The following is an 18952-nucleotide window of genomic DNA, read 5'->3' on the forward strand; positions in this document are numbered from 1 at the left end:
CCCACTACGTATAGGGTGCGAGCACGATTGCAAAATTAGATTGTAAGGGCCTTACTAGCTGCAGCACAAGCATGTAAGCTTTTTAGTGCGTAAAAATGTTATGTAGATGGTTACGTCATTTCTGTACCTTATATAGCCCCCATGCCCTCTCTGCAGCGCGTAGAAGACGTTTCACGCATCCCACTGCGGCTGCGTCCAGGATACACGGCCTGCCCTATTTACGAAGAAGCTTTTTCCCCTCACTACAGGTGGAGAGGGAAGCCTCCTGGCTGCAGCTGGCTCACTGATTGGCCTAGGCACAGACCTCGCTGGAAGCGTGCGGATACCAGCTGCCTACTGCGGGGTCTTCAGCCACAAGCCAACAGCCGGTGAAAACACTACAACGAGCTTTCCGAATTTATGAACTCAGTAATCTATTTTCTTCGGCCCACCATGATAGTAAATTGACTATGACACCGTCCTCATGAGCGCAAAGTAGTATGTTAAATTCTATATCTCACCTGTGACATTTTGATTGGGTCCGTCAAGAAAGCCCGTGAGTAGAGATTTCAGCAAATGTTTGTGGCACAAGAGAGTTTCAGTTAAAGTGACCCCGAATACGAATACGTCTTTCGTGAGTCAAGGGCTGATTATTACCATCATAAGACACCGTAAATCCACCACTTCATCCGGCACCACTTCCCTCTCCATTTCAAATTAATCAATGTTTTCTGCTGCTCGCAATTCAGCCCCGAGCTTCCTCCAACCACGCTTTCACTGTCAGAGGGAACACTTTACATTTGACAAAATAGGGTTTAATGGAGGTGATGATGGCGTTACCATTGTTGTGCTTATCTCTGCCTCTTCTCACGCTAACCTCAGGAGTGGTGCCCAACACTGGCTTGCTGCCAGATGTTGGAGAAGGTCTGGGGCAGTTCAACTGCGTGGGCCCCTTGGCCAGGTTTGCCGAGGACTTGCCGCTGATGCTCAACGTACTGGCGGGGAGTGCGGCCAACGAGCTAAGACTAAATGAACAGGTGCGTACGATTCCATGGGGTGCTGTTGTAGAGCGAATCAACTAGCCACAGTTATTGTGCACATAATGGACACAACGATGAGCAATGCGAAAAACACACAGCGTCACGCAGTTGTCAGTGTGTTAAGGTATAAAAATACTTATTGTAGAGTCTACAATACAATAAGCCTGCAACTCCAAAGCAATGAAAGAGCTCTGATAAAACATCCAGCTGAATGAAGAACAATATTTTTGCTTGAATTCATTGTCATTGGTGGGATAAGTGCCGAACGCAAATGAGATAAGGTTTTGGATAAAAAGAATGCTTACCATATCAATAACTCTTCAAAGCTACGATGAGCAAGAAAACAATTTATTTGCTTTCTTTAAGCAAGGTAAGTTCATTAAATATATAGCCGTCTAGTCAAAGCTTTATGAAAAGTGCTGACCGAGTGCAAACATTTATTAAGAGGGGACAAGAAAAGGTAAGTTTGCATATTGAAAAAAAAAACTTATTTCATGAATAACCTGCCAGAAGTGCTTTATTCTATAAGTCGGGAAAGGACGAAGATGTTAGTGTAGTTAGCTTTATTCTTCCCGGCACCAATTTTTTCGTTTAGGCCAACTTGCAGAAACAGCCTTCAAGATGCAGATCATAAGTCATGGTAAAAAAACTTCAGCCCCACGATTTAAAGAAGAGGAGGACACGTAGGCTGAGAACTTGTTAAATCAATCGCAGTGCAATCCTATAGATTTCCTTATGACTACTGATGAAATTCACGTACATAGCTTTTACATACGAATGCTATATTGTGTCACCGATGTAGCGTGCATAATAAATGATGAACTTCTGCACCAAATAAATGCGAACAATATTTTTTTCTTTTCAGGTAAATCTAAAGACGCTGAAGCTGTATTACATGGATACAGAAGGAAGCCTTTACATCAGCCGTGTGACCACTGAGGCTCGCCGAGCAGTTAGACGGGTCAGTGCTTTCATTTTCATAAAATCTCCACTATGTCACTTTAAACATGTCATTACAAAAGAAAAGGCAGGAGTGTACTGTTGAAATGAGTATTTGTCGCGAGATCATGGGTAATAGACCACTGGCAGAGATCGACTGAACCACGCATAGTGTGGCTGGTGCCTTGTGATGTATGCCCGCCACTACGTGTTTAGGTATGTGCGTATGGTGTGCTTATCGTCGAGAGACTGCTTTTGCGTGGTAATATCCGCCCCCCATCTTCCTGATTCTTCGACAGATATTGAGACTACCAAGTGATCGTGATAAGTACTTACCTGTTCATGCGGAAAACTGTGAAACTGAAGTGGTACTGGATGAAATCGTGAAATATTCTGGTCAACTTAAAAAGTTCTCCGCATCTAAGGAACGGATTTAGAAGCAAATGACTACCTTAGGCACCGTCATTCATTGGCAAACAACACATGCAGGACACGCCTGGTTGGAGAGAACTCTATGAGGAGTATGAGGAATCTTAGCGCATCGCACTCTGCATTTGCTCAGTGAATCCGCGAACCTCGCTGACATGTGCAGCTCAATGAGAACGCCGGTGGAACGAAGTAAAAGGTTAGTGTAGAGCTCATCTCAAGCTGAATATCTAGGTGAATGTGATTAGCATTGAAGCAATGTAGCGACACACCGAATTGCCACTATCAAAAAGCGTCATCTATGCGGGGTGTATGCAGCCAGGCTCATCTTGTCTCGCACTTCCCTATGGAAACGCTGAAGGCGAAATTTAGCAGCTTCGTCTCGATGTCTGTGGGTGGCGTCTATGTAAATTTATATTCAGACAAGATTGTCTGTTTGCTTATGGTGTGGATTCGATTCGGCCTAGCACCGGATAAATTTTAAGGAACGCTTTGTTTTGTCCTTGAAGAGCGGCACATACCCAGTCACCCATGTTGGGGTCAATGACTGATTGATGATCGGCACATACCTAGTGTCACATCTCCAGTGCCACATGCGCAATGACCTACGTTGGTGTCAGATAAGTTCGTTGAAAAGTGGCACATAACCAGTAACCCATATGTTGGCATCAATGACTCGTTGATGAGCGGCACATACCTAGTGTCACATGTCTAGCGCCGCATGACCATTGACATACGTTGGTGTCAGATAGGTTCGTTGAAGAGTGGCACATACCGAGTGATCCACGTTGACGTCAATGACACATTGATGAGCGGCACATACCTGGTGTCGCAATATCCAGCCACATGCCCACAGACATATGCCGGTGTCAGATAGGTTCGTTGAAGGACGGAAGGAAATCAACTTTATTCAGGTCCTGCAGGCCACGAGAGCTTTGGGCTCTCATGGAGTGGGCGTCTCCCACGACGGAACCTGAAGGTTGAGTTTCCTGACGGCGTCGTGGACCTGCTGGACGGCCCAGAGTTGGGGAGGGCACATTCCTAGTGATCTCATCCATTTTCCTCTATTTTATAACCAGTGCCACATGACCAGGGACATACGTCGGTGTCACGTTGAAGAATGGCACATAACCAGTGACTTGTTGGAGTCAATGACTCACTGATGAGTCACATATCCAGTGCCACATGCTGACTGACATACGTTGGTGCAAGATGGGTTCGTTGAGAGAGAGAGTGAGATGGAGGAATATGGGAAGGCAGGGATGTTAACCACTCAAGGGTCTGGTTGGCTACCCTACGCTGGGGGAAGGGAGTAGGGGAAGAGAGAGAAGGGAGAGAGAAGGTGTAGAGACGTGTACGGACAGTACTTGAGTTAAAGTCACTCGCGGAAATCAGACGTTCTCAGAAAGCACAAAAGTGCCTTCACCTTCTGTGCCGATGATCGATGGGGATGGTGCTCTAGTATTGTCTGTTCACTCAGAGGACGATCATCTAGTTTCCTCAATGTGTTGGACAAAGATTGTCTTTGTGCTTGAAATTGAGGACAATGGCACAATAAGTGGTCAATGTTCTCGCATCCGCAAACATCACATGCAGGTCTATCAGCCATTCCAATTAGTAATGAGTAGGCATTCGTGAAGGCAACTCCAAGCCATTACCGACGCAGAAGGGACGCTTCACGTCGGTGCAGACCGGCCGGAGGTCTGAGTTGCAGTGACGGGACTGGTTGATGCACCACCGGAACTGGTTGATGTAGTTGATCCATCACTACAAACGTGTGTGCATCGTTCATTTCTCGTACGAGAAGTTGCTTGAGTGCTGATGACGCCATGTCCGACCTTTTCTGAACTCCTGGGATTGCAAGGCTTACTTGAGTATGGCGCACACACCAAGGAGGTATGGAAGATCTTGCTGCTGGTGTGTACCTGACCTGAGAGAGGCACAGTGCGTGAAGACAGTCGCACTGAATGTCGTCTGGGGCCTATCTACTGGGAGACTTGCGAGGTGGTGAGCAGGGGTCCGGGCGAAGTGTCTCATGTGCACACGCATAATTTCGTGTGTTCCAAGAGCGGAATCTTGAGCGACTGCAATAACTTCAGTCATTGACGCACTCCGTGGTAGACCAAGGCATATCTTTAGGGCTTGGTCTTGGATGCTTTGGATTACATTCAGGTTAGTTCTTGAGGTGTTGGACATGACCGCTAGGCTGTACCACAGGAATCTAATAAAGAGGACCCTCTACAGTTGCAGCATAAATTCTCACATAATTCACACGAAGGGTCCAGCTTAGATTTCTCTCAATGACAACCCCAAAAAACTGCGACTTGTGCTGTACGAGATCAGCTGTCCGTCGACGGATATCACGTATGGAGACATTGATTTCCTGGTAAACGCCACCGCTGCACACTTTTAGCACGATATATGAAATCCTTGTTCTCGAAGGTAAGATGATGTTAAAGTGGCTACCTTATGAAGCCGCGCGCGAAGCTGCAGTCGCGTCACACCCGACGTCCAGTGCAGTTAAGTGCAGTTAGGGCACTTAAGAACATCTGTGCTGCAGGCGTCTTCTGAATGAGACCAATAGCATCGCGGGCACACGACGTTGTTCACGCATACACCCTTTACGTGGCCAGTCTAACAACACTTGAAACACTAGAGGGGCATCGGTACGAATGTTCGTACTGGATGGCGGACATTTCCGAACTTGACGGTGGAAGGAAGGCTGTCTCCTTCAAACAAAGTCTTCACACAGCCTGTTCCCCAGTCTGAAAATCCTTGTAATGGAAATGCCTTCTGTCGTTGGTTTGATCGGTATTGGCAAGTAATCATTCGGGATGGCAATGTCGATGTCACAAATGACGCCCGCAGTACTATCGCCGCCTGTAGTGATCAATGATCGCACCTTTACATTGTCGATCTCACTCACATTACAGGGGCCTTCAAGGGCGCTGCGATGTAGCACAGCAACTGCCAGAACATTTTTTCCCGAGTTTGTCTGCACGTATTTAATCTCATTTGGTGTGATTCTCTTGAGTAACGTAGAGAGGGCCTGCCTGCTGAGGAACCGCAAATTGGTCGCCGGGTCCATGGGCATAAAGAGCACAGTGTGCGGCCAGCGCAGCGGTGAACTCTTCACGGTAGAAACACTTGGCGATGAAGATGCCTGTAGTAGTCTTATTTTTGCTGATCTACTCATCACGACCTGAAAGTCATCGTCCGATGAGTCGTAGCTGTCCGAACATAACTCAGTGGCCTCGCTGTCTGTATCGCCTGACGCACTTCCACGTTTCCTGGAGGCTATCCGACCTGACGGCTGCGCATCAGAAAAGTCCTCGGAGATCTCTTCATCCATTGCCGCAAGGAGGGAGCGGCAGCTCCCCGAAATGCAGGGAAACAAAGAGAAGAAGCGGAGAAAAAAGTACAAGCGTTCTATCAAAGAATCACTTCGTCTTCTCCCTAGGTTCGTTGAAAAGTTGCATATAACCAGTGACCTAGTTGGTGGGAAAATGATTAAAGACACTGAGACAAAGCTTCTGAAAAGTGCCTGAACTGCGCTGGTACTACTAGTGTGAACACACGGCCTAGCGGAGAAGTTTTTGCTTGCACCATTACAGACGCTACCAAAGCAATAACGCTTGAGACAGGGTATTGCAGTTACTCTGACGCTTCCGCAACAACGAAAACAATTAGCGCCATCCTTCAGCTTTGCGCGACAACTACCCTCTTTCACAGCACTCTTGACGGTCTCGACACATTCTCAAACAACGCAAGAGCGTTAAGGAGCCCATGCCGCAGAAAATCCGGCGGCTTTTCGGCAAGGTTTTCGAACCACCCATACCCAGGCCTTCCATATGGCGCAAGGAATTTACTGAACTAATTGAATTTCTCAAGTCAAATACGTGGAAAAATCGTAAACTATTACTTACACACAACCTGCAGACATGATAGCTCTCGGGTTGTAATTTGCCCACATGAGGAAAATAGTTCCGTTACGCGAAAACTCAAAGAAACCCTTTTTGCAGCGTTTCTACCATTCAAAGACCAGCCACGGCGTCCGCCATTTGCGTGCACCGGCGCGCGGGTGTCCTGGGGACCACGGAGTGGTGTGTGTGCTTCCTTGCAATACCTCCAGCTGGCGCTCGCGTCCGTTGCGTCGCGGCCCACGCAAGTGGCCACGTTTCTACCACAAAGCCCGCCTTCGTCCATAGCGTTCGCGGCCAGCGTTTCCCTGTAAGCATTACGGTTGCATACGCTCCAGTTGCCGGGAAGCGTGAGAAGCAGTCAGGAATGTTTGAATGCTATCGTGTTCCACTCTTAAAGGCGAAGCTCAGGCGTCCTCCAAGTTTCACTTTCTACGCTTTCGAATTTTCGGCTACCGCGCAGAGCGACGGCACAACCGGTGGCAACCTCTCTGAGTCGTGCGTGGCTTCGTTCGATGACTCCGGAAGCTGGGACATTTTGGCCAATTTTTAGTGCCTCCCCGTTCCACTGATGCGCAGGTAGGACAGTGACTTTTGTATTCTTCTAATAACTTTTCATTTCGGTGCCGTTGAGAAGGTGACAGCTGCCTCGGTGATGTGAGCAATTTTCCGCCGCGGCTCCCAACGCGCGTGAAAAGAAGGGAAGACAAGATGGTCTCGCACCGGATGACGTCGTTCCGTGACCGATGTCCCCTCAGCGGTTGGCGACGCAGCAGCTCGATTACGTGAGTGGAGGTAGTGGCAGTACATCGTGGCAGACACTGAGATGACCGCCACCAAACACGTCGCCTCAACCTTCGCCGCGTGCGTTAGGTTGTGACCACTGTGCTGCGGCAAGTGTGATGTTACCGTTGTTTCGAAGATGTTAAACAAAGTGTACCCCAACCCTGCGCCTCACTTGCAGTCAATCTTCTCTTTTGTTTCTGTAATAATCAAAATAGGTGACATTATTTTTGCAACGTTTCTTGTCTCTGTACTCTACGCAGGTGACCCAGTACCTGAGGGGGGCGCATGGACTCGAAGCGCATCGGCTACACCTGCCCGAAATGCGATTTGGGATGTTTATGTGGTTCAAGGTGGCCGGCGTCAAGCAGCCCGATCCTATGCCCGAGATGTTCCGTCCCGGCGGCTTCAACACGTTAATCGAACTGCTCCGCCATCTAGTGGGAGCCGGCAGGCACACACTTGCAGCGTTGGCCGTGTGCAGCATGGCGCCGCTTGGTCGCTTGCGTTCGAAGCAGAAGGCTGCGGACTACATCACCTCCTTTGAAATCGCCCGCGACCGGTTCGAGGAGACGCTGGGGGACAATGGAGTGCTTGTCCTGCCCGCGGCCACCAGCGCTGCCCCGTTCCAGAATCAGGACTTGCTATTCCTTGATTCGCCTGGCATGACGGCACTGTTTAGCTTATTCAAGGTGCCCGTCTCGGTGTGCCCTGTAATGCTGTCAGCGGAGAGATTGCCCCTGTGTGTACAGGTGGTGGCGAAGAGGGGAAACGACAGGCTATGCCTGGCTGTCGCCAGGGAGATCGAGAACCGCTTTGGTAGGCTTGATCTTTCGGTGAAACAGCAAGGCCGAGTCTGACGTCTCGGCAAATGACACTTTATCATAGCTGACCCGTCTTATTAGAGCTTTTTAAGGTGGCCAGAATTGCAAGGAAGCTGTTCCCAGGTGGTGCGCAATCGCAAAGTAGATGAGTGCCTCAGATGCAATAGGTTGCATGTGTGCAAAATATTTTGTACATTTATAATCGTGGAGAATGAAAACGTACGCCGTAAGAAGCATGTGCCATTAAAAAAAAAAATGATGCATCACGTCCGCGTATACAAAGATTTTCTATTGTTTATTATTTTAAACCACTGCACAGAAAGACTATTTCTAGCGGTTTGTTTTACAGGAAGTATAAACAAAAGAAACTGCAACTTTCTAGGCTTAACTCCTCACAGGTGTCCCTTTCATGAAATCCGCGATGTCGATAATCATGCAGTGAAATTATTTAGTTGCTCAATGCATTGCTCAAAGTTTAGTTCTCGACGACCCTTTTAGAATCGGCAGCTCTGAGCAAGCGATATAATTTTTAATAGTGAACACTCACATGAGCTTCTCCGACTTCTCTCTAGACATTAATTAAGATTTCTTTTACTCATTACATCAAAAAGACCTACATCAATGCGTGGAAGGCGCCATTGACAACTGCGGCATAGTGGGCTTCTAGAATGAAGTCGGTCTAACCGCTAACCAGTTTTTAGAACTTTTAGAGTTTTACTTGTCTTTGACGTTCGCTGCTTGGCGTGACTCAACGTGTTTACAGAGAGAAGGAGGAGGAGGAGGCGTAGATTTTAATGAAGAGAAAGGAGGAGAGGTCGGCCTGGAGAGCGTGTCTCTAGCCTGCTACACCTCACTGGGGAATGGAGAAGTGGGAAATACAAGGAAAGGTAGGTGGCGGATGATTATGATATGGTACAATGAGATACTATATACACGTTGTCCAATATGCGGATGCGCACTGGAGAAGCAATACACTAAGATTAATCTTGTCCATACTAAAAGTAATCTTGCCACAAAAAGCTTTTGCGCAAACACATTTCGCACTGACTACACGTCTCAGACCTTCTAGAGGCGATCGTCTAAGCCAGTCTCACTTAAAAAGTTCAAAAGTGCTTTTATGGCACATTGGGCTCAGTCAACACTCCTCCACGCGCCCAAAAGCTTTTCTTCTGAAAAGGGGCTGGAGTCCATGCTGTCAACAGTAGATTTGAGTTTTCTTCGTTCGGCCGCATATTGAGGGCACACGCAAAGTACGTGGGCTATTGTCTCGAGAGTGTGACAGACGCTACATTCAGGGTCCCGTGCTTGTCCAGTCTTGTGAAGGTATCGGTGGGTGTATGCCACACCCAACCGTAATCGATGAATGAGTGTTTCCTGGCTTCTCCGCAACCGAAGTGGAAGCCGGAATTGTAATCCAGCGTCAAGTCTATATAGGCGCTCTTGTCGATGTTCGGGGTTGTCCCAATGTCGCGCCGTAGAAGTTTTAATGGTGGTATGGAGCAAGGTGTTAATGTCATACCGGGAAAATGAATTTTTATAATGGTTCCGTTAGTGTGCGCCTTTTTTGCTTCCGCGTCAGCCTGTTCGTTTCCAGCTATTCCACAATAGCCAGGAATCCACTGCAGCACGATGGTGTGCCCGGAATGAGACGCCTCAGGAAGCAGAGACATGATGTCATAAACCAGAGGACTATATGCGGTTCTGTCATTCATATAATTGCTGATGAGTTGCAGTGCTGGTTTTGAATCACTGAACACTGTCCACTTCTCGAGACTTTGTGGCAGTATGCAGCGAACTGCTTCTCGAATTCCGGTCAACTCAGCTGCTGTAGACGACGTCCTGTGTCCTGTCTTGAACCGTTGTGCGATCCCCATTCCTGGCACCATGTAGGCCGCTGCGGAAGAGGTCTGTGTCACGGAACCATCTGTGAAAACATGTTCATAATGTCCATACATGTAAGCAATGTATGATAGCGCGAAATGCTTGAGACCAGCAAGCGGCATTTTCGACTTCTTCGTTATTCCAGGGATTGAGTCTCACCGTTGGCTTTGCCATCGTCCAGAGTGGAACTTTGGGTATGTCATACGGTTCGAAGTCCGATGGCAATAAGTCTTGCTGCGACAACACGGCTTCCGAGTAAGCGGACACAGGCCGTACGCTTGTGATGTTCGCGAATGGATGATTCCTGTGTCTAGTCAGTAGCCTTAGATGCACTCGCAATGGCTCATGTTGCAAATAATCTCGAGCTGGGCACGCACGAGCCTCTGCAATAGTGCCCCAAGTAGACGCACATCGTGGTAGACCTAGGCAAATTCTCAGTGTGCGAGCCTGAGCACTTTCAAGCGTGCGTACAGCAGTTGTACTAAGCCGAGACAGTACAGGCGCACTGTAGCGGAAGTAGCCAACAAAAAGTGCCTGGTAGAGCTGCAGAAGAGAAGACTTGGATGGCCCCCATGAATTTCCAGAGATATGTCGAATGATCTGAGTAAAGGTGTCCAGCTTTCTTCTTAATCCAGAGAGGTGCTTCGACCAAGATAAGTCACGGTCGATGGTGACTCCGAGAAACTTGTAGTGGGTTACTGAAGGTATAATCTTCCCATTAATCATGACGGGGTAGCAGGCCATTGACTTCCGTGTAAATGCCATGGTTTATAGGGGTATTACTCAGGCTCGCGCGTGCGCACCTGACCCTTCTCTGGATCGCACAGCGCCGGCGGAGCGGCAGTCGCTCCCTAGCACTTTCGCAGCAGCCCTAGCAGTCAGAGCTGTGACCCCTAAACCGCGGTTCGCAGTGAGTTGCGACCACGGCGGGTTCAGGCCAGTGGGGACAGGGTGAGTCTCGACCTAAGGTGTTTATTCACCTTGGTGTACAATGATTCCAACAGACAGCAACAGCCACAACACACACAAATACAACACAAAACACAACCACAGCGGCGGAGCATTCCGCACGTCTGGGGTGAAACAAACCGCACAATGTGGGAGCCACAAAAGAGGCTGATAAGAGTTCAGCTCACCCAAAGTGGTTCCGCGCTCGGGCCCTGGGGCGGTGAGTCGCACACAAAGGCCGGGCGCAACAGGGGGGACGGCGTGCGGCGGTCTCAGCGGCGGATTTGAGATGCGGCCGTTCGCTAGCTCTTCCACCGTGAGACCAAGATGCGTCAGGGGAATAGCGCTTCTCCCGAGCGGCGGAGAGGAGTCTCCCCGGTTCCAAGAAAGGGAAAGGAGGGAACGGGGTGCCTTGGCTGCAGCGTCGCGGCCAGGCGCGAAGAGCAGCGGAAGTGGCGAAGGTGCCCTCTCCACGCTACCCTCCGCGAGCGAGCACGTGATTATCGCGTGATAACCGCGTGGCCGCTCCGGAGATATCGGGATGCGCGTGCGATCCCCACAGGTTACACTTTTTTCCGGTGAGAGCTGCAGTCCGCGACTGTTTAGGTATGCCGACGTTATTGACACCGCGCGCTGCAGCTTCGTTTGAACTTGTAAGCGCGTTAAGCTCGTGGTCCATATACAGATGTCGTCTGCGTACACAGAGACCGAGACTGTGCGTGCGTGTTCTTTGACCAGTCCAATGAGAACGATATTAAATAAAGTTGGCCTCAATACACCTCCTTGATGCACTCCACGATAGACGGGGTGGTTCATTTTTTCACCGTCTGGAGTTGTCATGAATATTGTTGTCCCTTAAAGATAGCTGGCTATCCACTGATGCATACGTCCCCCGACGCCACATTCTTCTAGGGCATTTAAAATTGCATCATGTAGAACGTTGTCAAAAGCACCCTTGATATCTAGAAAGACAGCAGCCGTTATTCGACGGCGACGTTTCTGATGTTGAACAGTTGTTACTAGGTCAATGACGCTGTCGATTGACGACCTACCCTTTCGGAAACCTGTCATTGCGTCTGGATATATATTGCGTTTCTCCAAAAACCACTCCAGGCGCGTCAAAACCATGCGTTCCATGGTTTTACCTATGCAACTGGCAAGCGCCACAGGTCTGTAGGAAAGCATAGCAAGGGGTGTCTTGCCTGGTTTCAATAATGCCACAATTTTGCTTGTCTTCCAATGTGCAGGCACAGTCCCCGAGGACCAAGAGAGATTGTATAAAGCCAGGAGCTCTTCAGTCGCTTGAGGGCCTAGATGGCGCAAGGTAGAATAGGTAATGCCATCAGGACCAGGCGCATTTGAATGTCCTGAAGAGGAAATCGCTGCACGTAGCTCTTGTAGCGTGAATGGGAGGTCGAGACGTTCGTCCATTGTTGGAGGAGCACACCTGAGCACTGAAGTTACTGATGTTGTAGATCCAGAGAGGTGTATGCAGAAATCTTCCGCGATTTCCTTCTCACTGCGCGCCTGGATGATAGCCAAAGCTCGGAAGGGACGTAGCTGTTGTGCAGAAGATGGTAGTGCTCGTACAACATGCCATATTGTGGACAACGGTTTTCTTGGGTCCAGGCTGGTGCAAAAGGACCTCCAACGTTGTCTGTCGAGGTTGTCTAAGTATCTTTGAATTTTCTTTTGCACACGGCGTGACGTCCTCAAGTCTGATATCAATTTAGTTCGCCTGTATTTCCTCTCGGCGCGACGACGAACAGCCAGCAGCTCTTCCTATATAACGTCAACGGATGTTCTTGAATTTGATGCTTGGATGATGCATGTTGCTTGCATTGCTGCTGTAATGCGCTCTTCAATCTCTTTCGGTGAAATTATAGAGTTGCAGGATTCTTCTAGCTTGTTCTGAAAGGCATCCCAGTCAGTGCGTCGCGTATGAGAACTTGGAAGTCTTGTAAACCACCTCAGTTGTACATAAGCAGGTAGGTTATCACTGCCATACGTTTAAGCATTTGTGCACCAGGCAGCAGAAGACGAAAGGAATCGTGAAGCGATAGCTAAATCGAGACAGCTGCTGTACGTTGTTCCACGTAGATATGTTGGTGAGCCGTCGTTCAGGATGGTGAGACCATTGCTGCTTGTGAAGTTAAGAAGTTGTCTTCCTCGAATATTTGTGATCCTACTACCCCAAAGATGGTGGTGCGCGTTGAAATCGCCTACAATAATATGAGGTCCTTGGCAAGAGTCAAGAACAAGTTTTAGGTGTCCAGAGTCAAATCTTCCCCTGGGGGAAATACAGCCACCGATGATCGAGATTATCCGGCGCTTTAGCTTCAGTGTTATAGAGACGTACTCGTTGCTGTTATGCACCGGAACTTGGTTTAGCGAATACGTCAGGTCACATCGCACACATAGTAAAACTTTGCTAGTATTTCCACTTGTCCCAGACGCGAATTGTTCGTATCCAGAGAGTCTAAATGGCGATGTCATATTCGGCTCGCATATTACGATAACTGGTAACCGATGCTTGAGCACTCTCTGTTTAAAATCTCCCAGGCGACCCCGTAGACCTCGTGCATTCCACTGGAATATTACGGAACTGCTTATCCTTTCTTGTAGTGACAACCTTGAAGTTGATGATGCCATGGCGTTTGCTAGCTTTTATACAGCAGCAAGCACTGGTTCTAGTGCCTCAAGAATTTGCACCGAAGCCTTGGCAACGGGCGTCTGAACTACGATGAGCAGCATTCGCAAGGAATGAATCATCTGTGCAAGCATTGCCTTGATTTGCCCATCCGACGATGAAGGTTCATGTTCACGCTGGCGTTCCGGCTGCACTTCTGTATTCCGAGATGGCAGGGAAGGCCATATAGTAGTGTCCTTGGTGTTCAGAAGAGTAGACGTGGTTAAAGGTGGCTCTGACGTTTGAGGACAAGCAGGAGCGCGCGAGACTTTTGCTGGAGTACAGGTTGTCTTGTTGTCGATGCTGATCGCCTTCTGGTCGATGCTGATCTTCTCCTGCGATTACGTGAGCGCCTCTGGCGGCGGTGGACCTTGGTAGCCGCTTCTCTGTGTGTAGATCGATCTCTTACCATTTTCCTTAGCACAGACATTTCAGTCTTTAATTTTGGACAGTCCTTAGACGTTGCCTCGTGCTGCCCTTCGCAGTTAGGGCACTTCAAGTCAGAGTCAGCACACGTCAACTCATCGTGATCACCACCACAACGCGGACATGTCATCTTGTTCATGCACACAGCACTGACATGCCCGATTTTCTGGCATTTACGGCACTGCAAGGGCCTAGGGATGTATGGACGGACAGGATGGCGCACATAACCCACTTTTACATGTGTTGGTAAGGTCTCTCCCTCAAAAATGAGTTTTATGCACCTCGACCGTCCCAAACGGTGTATATCGGTGATATGGACAGTCGAGGAGATTAGCGTTGCGAGATCGTCATTATCGATATCTGTATCGACATCGTAGATAACACCGGCGGTGGTGCTGCCTCCATGTACGATGAATGAGCGGACAAGTATATTTCCTAGCTCAGTTACAGCTTTCAAAGTGTCGACGATGGTTCGTGTAGTTACATCAACAGTAAGTATGTTTCTTCTGGGATTAATTCGGACCTCTCTGATTTGGCCTGGAGCCAGCCTCTCGAGATAGGCAGTGAGAGTTTGCCTATTGAGGGAATTGAGGTTGCCTGTAGCAGTGACGGGGACGTAGGCGATTGTGTACGCTTGCTGTGTGGGCGGCTTATTGTAGTTAAGCTCACTCACGCTTGATGTCCTACGAAGTTTCCTCTTCAACCGACGACTTGTGACCTCGGTGTATCCGCCGTCAGAATCCATGTCGCCGACATCTGAGCAGCTCGATGACCTTGGCAGAGTCGCGTTTAGGTGGTCGGGTGCAGCAGACCGACTTGCAGCTTGGAGGCCAGGCCCCAACCTTGGCGGCAGAGGAGGCGGAATGTCCGTCATTGCTTTTGATATCGCACCCGCCACGGGGGCGTCGGTATGCACAAATTTAACCGAAAAAACCAGAGCGAAGCAGGATTAGCAGCTGATCAAGAACTCGTCTTCTTCGTCTTCGCTCTACAGAGAGAAAGTTCATGCATTGGATCCTGCCTGGCGCCTCTGTTAAACGAGCTATTTTTCGCTCATTGCGATAGGATTATGTGCACTATGCTGAAAGGGTCAAAGGTTGCAGTAAATTTTAGGTATACCGATGATTATTATTTTGACAATGTGACGATGAGTGCTTGGCTTCGGCCACGTCTGCTCTTTGTCCACTTTTTCGCAAACGCCTCCAACGACTTATTTTTTCATGTGAAGAGCCTGCTAGCAGTTCCATTAGGTTTTTAGATCTCGCGCTTGTTTTCTCAAACAGTCATGTGTGTTGATGCTATGAGCCCCGAGGGAAGAAAGCCATTCTACCGTATTCATGAGCGCATTCCAAACTAATTAAGCGAGGCATCATTAATCTTTGTTTTAAAGTACGCTCTTCTAAAATCCTGCCATCACCTGGCACACAGAAGCAGGTTTCGTGCCTAAGCGCAGCTGGCTACCTCTTGCAAATGCTGACAGCACTGGCTGGCAGCATGTTAAGAAAACGTGATCACCCGGAATCCGCGGCCCAACAGAGCTGAAGCAGAAAAGTGGTTGTAATGCCGTACTTGCACCAAACGAGCCATAACATGAAAGTTGGGACCCCTGTTGGCGTTGACGTCGTCCTTTCAGCCCCTTTCAAATTGTCTAGTTTGTGCGCAAAAGTCAACACTATTACAAAGAGGCGCCATGACTGCAATAAAAGAAAAACCGAAAATCGTTTGTTTCGTGCACAGGAAGGTGTGGTGCACCGCATTCCTTTAGACTGCGGTAAGGAATACATTGGTCCCACGGGAAGGTTCCTCAATGATCACTTACGGGAACATTCGAACAATGTTAATAATCTGGAAACGACTAGTCACCTAGCCGCGCACTGCTCGCGTCGTCGCTGTAAACCCTTGTTTGACAAATCAAAAGTGATATCTAGGAATCCAGATCAAGTCCCAAGGGAGATCAAGGCACTCGAAATGGCACTCGAAATCCCAAGGCACTCGAAATGATAAGAAATGAAATAACTCTATAAGTGGCCCATCTGCGTCGCTGTAAATAAAAAGATATCATGGTTCCTATCGCTGTAGCGGCCTGTGGTGGATGACTGTGCCGGAAAGAAACCTATGTTGCGATATTGGCCTGTTGTGCGAAGTTATATATATGGTAACCATGTGCAATACAAATTCAGTTGTTAGTAGTGTTGTGCCTTTGTTCCCTTCTATTGTCGTCGTGTTTTTTTTTTCTCGGCCGGTAAGGCTCGGAAATTGGCACTGTTGCTATTAAGGCTCTCATGCCTCAAAGTCGACTGAAATGCGCGCGGCCGTTCAACAAGTCTGGACTTTGCGTACACACAAAATGAGATCAGTTTTTCAGCATTCGTTCTCTAAGCGAGACGTGGTAACAGCGTTTCTCTCAGGCTCAAACAATAGCATAGTGGGCTTACGTCGAGTAAATTATATTTAGTCTTGCATGTTAGTGACAGATCACGAGCAACATTGAGCGACACGAACCGAGTTGCACCATCAGTAATGTAGAGGAGCATGCATTGAGGACGGTTGCGCTCACTCCGAAATAACATTTGTAAGATATGACTAAAGCAAAGTTATGACCAAGGGATCGAACAACTAAAGCGAGGAAACGACTAAAGAAGCGAAGACTAAACCAGTCATCGAACAAGCTGGTGACCGCAGGTTTTCTTTGCTAGAGCTCCATTCTCGCCTCTCAACCTTCACACACTTTCAAGCTCACGCGAGTTGGCAAGTATACGTCTCAAACACCTATGCTGCTGTCGTTCGGCAAAAAACGCATCCCGTAACTCGCCTTCGGGATAGCGACCGTGCACGCTTTTCATCGGTGTCTTCGCATCGCAAATGCACCGGCCAACCGCAAACTGCGTACACGGACGAAAGACGCAAATAAAGCAATTCGTTCTATATAGTGAAGGCTAGCAAGTAACGCCAAAAGGCAGCGAGTTGCTTTCCTAATGAGTTTTCACGCTCGAACCTCCAATTTCGTGAGAAGGACTGGACTGAATCTAAAAGCTAATCAAGTTGTTGCACTAAGCCTCACGTACTCGCCACTTCAAGCATGTTGACGCATCAGCGCGCATAAAGCGACCAGGTAGTGCTTAGGCGCATAGAACATGTCGCATAGCAATTGTGTTAAAACCTACGGGGAAATGGCAACATGCTGATTGAATTGTGTGATATCTACTACGTTATGGCCTGCAGGAAATTACTGGAGCCATGACGCATACTGTGCTATGGCAGACTCGTAACTTACCTAGCAAAGTCGCGTGAAGCACTTCGGTCTGAAGTTCTCCCTCCCAATTCGTTGAACTCACGTCTTTTTTCTTAACCTGTCGCGCTTACCGGACGGTATTGCGAGGAGCTTTTCGCCTTCGATGAATTTATTTCGACATGCGAAGACGCAGGAGCTAGTCGTGACGAAAAACGCCGCGATGCGACGTCGCACTTGCCATAAAACTTAGTTTATGGCGTTCACAAACAATCAACATAACGGCGCGAACATATTCGGTCGACGCTTCTGACGCACAAATAGTGGTGGAGCGCGACAGTAAGCAAACTTAGCCGGCGCGAAGTCCCTTGTACGTGACACCAGTTGGCCAACAGCGAGAGCGTTCGGGGAGGAGGCCACATTCTTCAAAGCGTGTCGCTACTTTACGAAGTTTCAGGGGTTTTAATTGTGCCAGTGCGGATGCAGCAGTCACCCCCACCAGACACACATCGCCCGCAGCCACCACGATACCCGCATTCGAGAAATATATGAGGCGTTCGTCATGCACTCCATACAATACGTGCAAGTGTTAGTTCATCCTCAGATGCATTAGCCGACAAAGATGCATTAACCGACATTAACCTGGAATGTCCGCAGATGAGCAATTCACTGTACGAAACGTATTCGTGTCTCACCTCCGCCCCTCCCCGCTTCTATCCTGGTAAGACATATATTTGTGCTCGCAAAAATCAATGCTTTGTTGGCAGTCAGCGTCTGTTTGGTCTGTCTTCCTTGTGTCGTATTTTTTTCAGGCTAGTTCTTGACAATGAAGTCATGTATGTCTCGCGAACTATGCACTTGGTGCGATGACGACTGATATAATCATGGCGTACGATAACGTGCAACGTAAGACTAATATATGAAACACGGAGGAACTCGGCCTGCCTCTTTCGTTAAGTTTTACCGTCGATGTTGCGCTTGATGACATTTCCTGTGGATGTGGACGATAGTATGGTCGGTTGGACCCTTAGCTACATCCGCGGAGTGCCACAAAGCTCAGTTCTTGAACCGTAGGTATATAATACTGCTTTAAGCCCTCTGACATAGATACTGCAAGACATTACGAGCATAGCATTCTTGATATGTGCTGAAATCATCCAGGTCAACTTGCAGGAATTTTGATACGCGCCGTAAACCTTCAACCACCAAAAGGAAAGTTCTGCTGCATTCAGGTTGCTAACAATTCAGGCAAAAAGTCCTTCTCCAAAAGTAACATTGAGCTAAACATTGGGCCATCAGTCATACCGAATGCTGAAGAGCTATGTGTCCTTCACCTTGAAATACATCATTCATACTCGGTCGCGAAATGGCTTAAGCGTATCCGCAGGCAGTCAGGTGATTTCAACCATGCTGAGTAAACAAACTTATTATTCAGCAATATATGATCATACATTTTCCAATGGATTTTGCTTGGCTTACACGATGACAGTTGTGACTATGTTTTGAGATAAGTATTTTAGCAAATTGCGCACTTTCAGACAGTTTTCTCAAACTTTCCGCAATACCACAGATATCGCTCGCGCTAGTTGTGCGATTCAAATGTGCTGTTCACAAAGCAAGAAAGGCCAGAAATTGTCTAGTATATTTTTTGGCCGGCCATGCGATATCAGGTACTGCACCCTATACAGCCGCTTGTGTCGCGCTGTTTCACTTTCTATGCCTTTTGCTGTAAGAGGCAAATCCTTCAGTATAGAACGACAAAAATCCTCGGTTTCCTAGCTATTTTGTGCATATAGCAGCAAAAATTTAGATACACCTTCGGCGTCGCCAATCGCGGTCCGAGGCTCATGTGTCCGACACGCCGTTTT

General features: G+C 48.3%; 1 protein-coding gene across 1 annotated transcript in view; it reads left to right on the top strand.

Moving 5' to 3' along the window:
* Nucleotides 1-8407, top strand: part of LOC135919486 (fatty-acid amide hydrolase 2-A-like) — a 42056-nt gene extending 33649 nt beyond the window's left edge. Inside the window, exons 4-7 of the mRNA XM_065453345.2 lie at nt 249-368; nt 862-1016; nt 1885-1980; nt 7351-8407. Coding sequence (XP_065309417.1) covers nt 249-368; nt 862-1016; nt 1885-1980; nt 7351-7947 — 968 coding nt within the window. The 3' untranslated portion in view covers nt 7948-8407. The remainder of the gene's footprint in view (nt 1-248; nt 369-861; nt 1017-1884; nt 1981-7350) is intronic.
* The last annotated feature ends 10545 nt before the right edge of the window (nt 8408-18952 follow it).

Source organism: Dermacentor albipictus, chromosome 3 (genome assembly GCF_038994185.2).
Source record: "Dermacentor albipictus isolate Rhodes 1998 colony chromosome 3, USDA_Dalb.pri_finalv2, whole genome shotgun sequence".
NCBI classification, from domain to species: Eukaryota; Metazoa; Arthropoda; class Arachnida; order Ixodida; family Ixodidae; genus Dermacentor; species Dermacentor albipictus.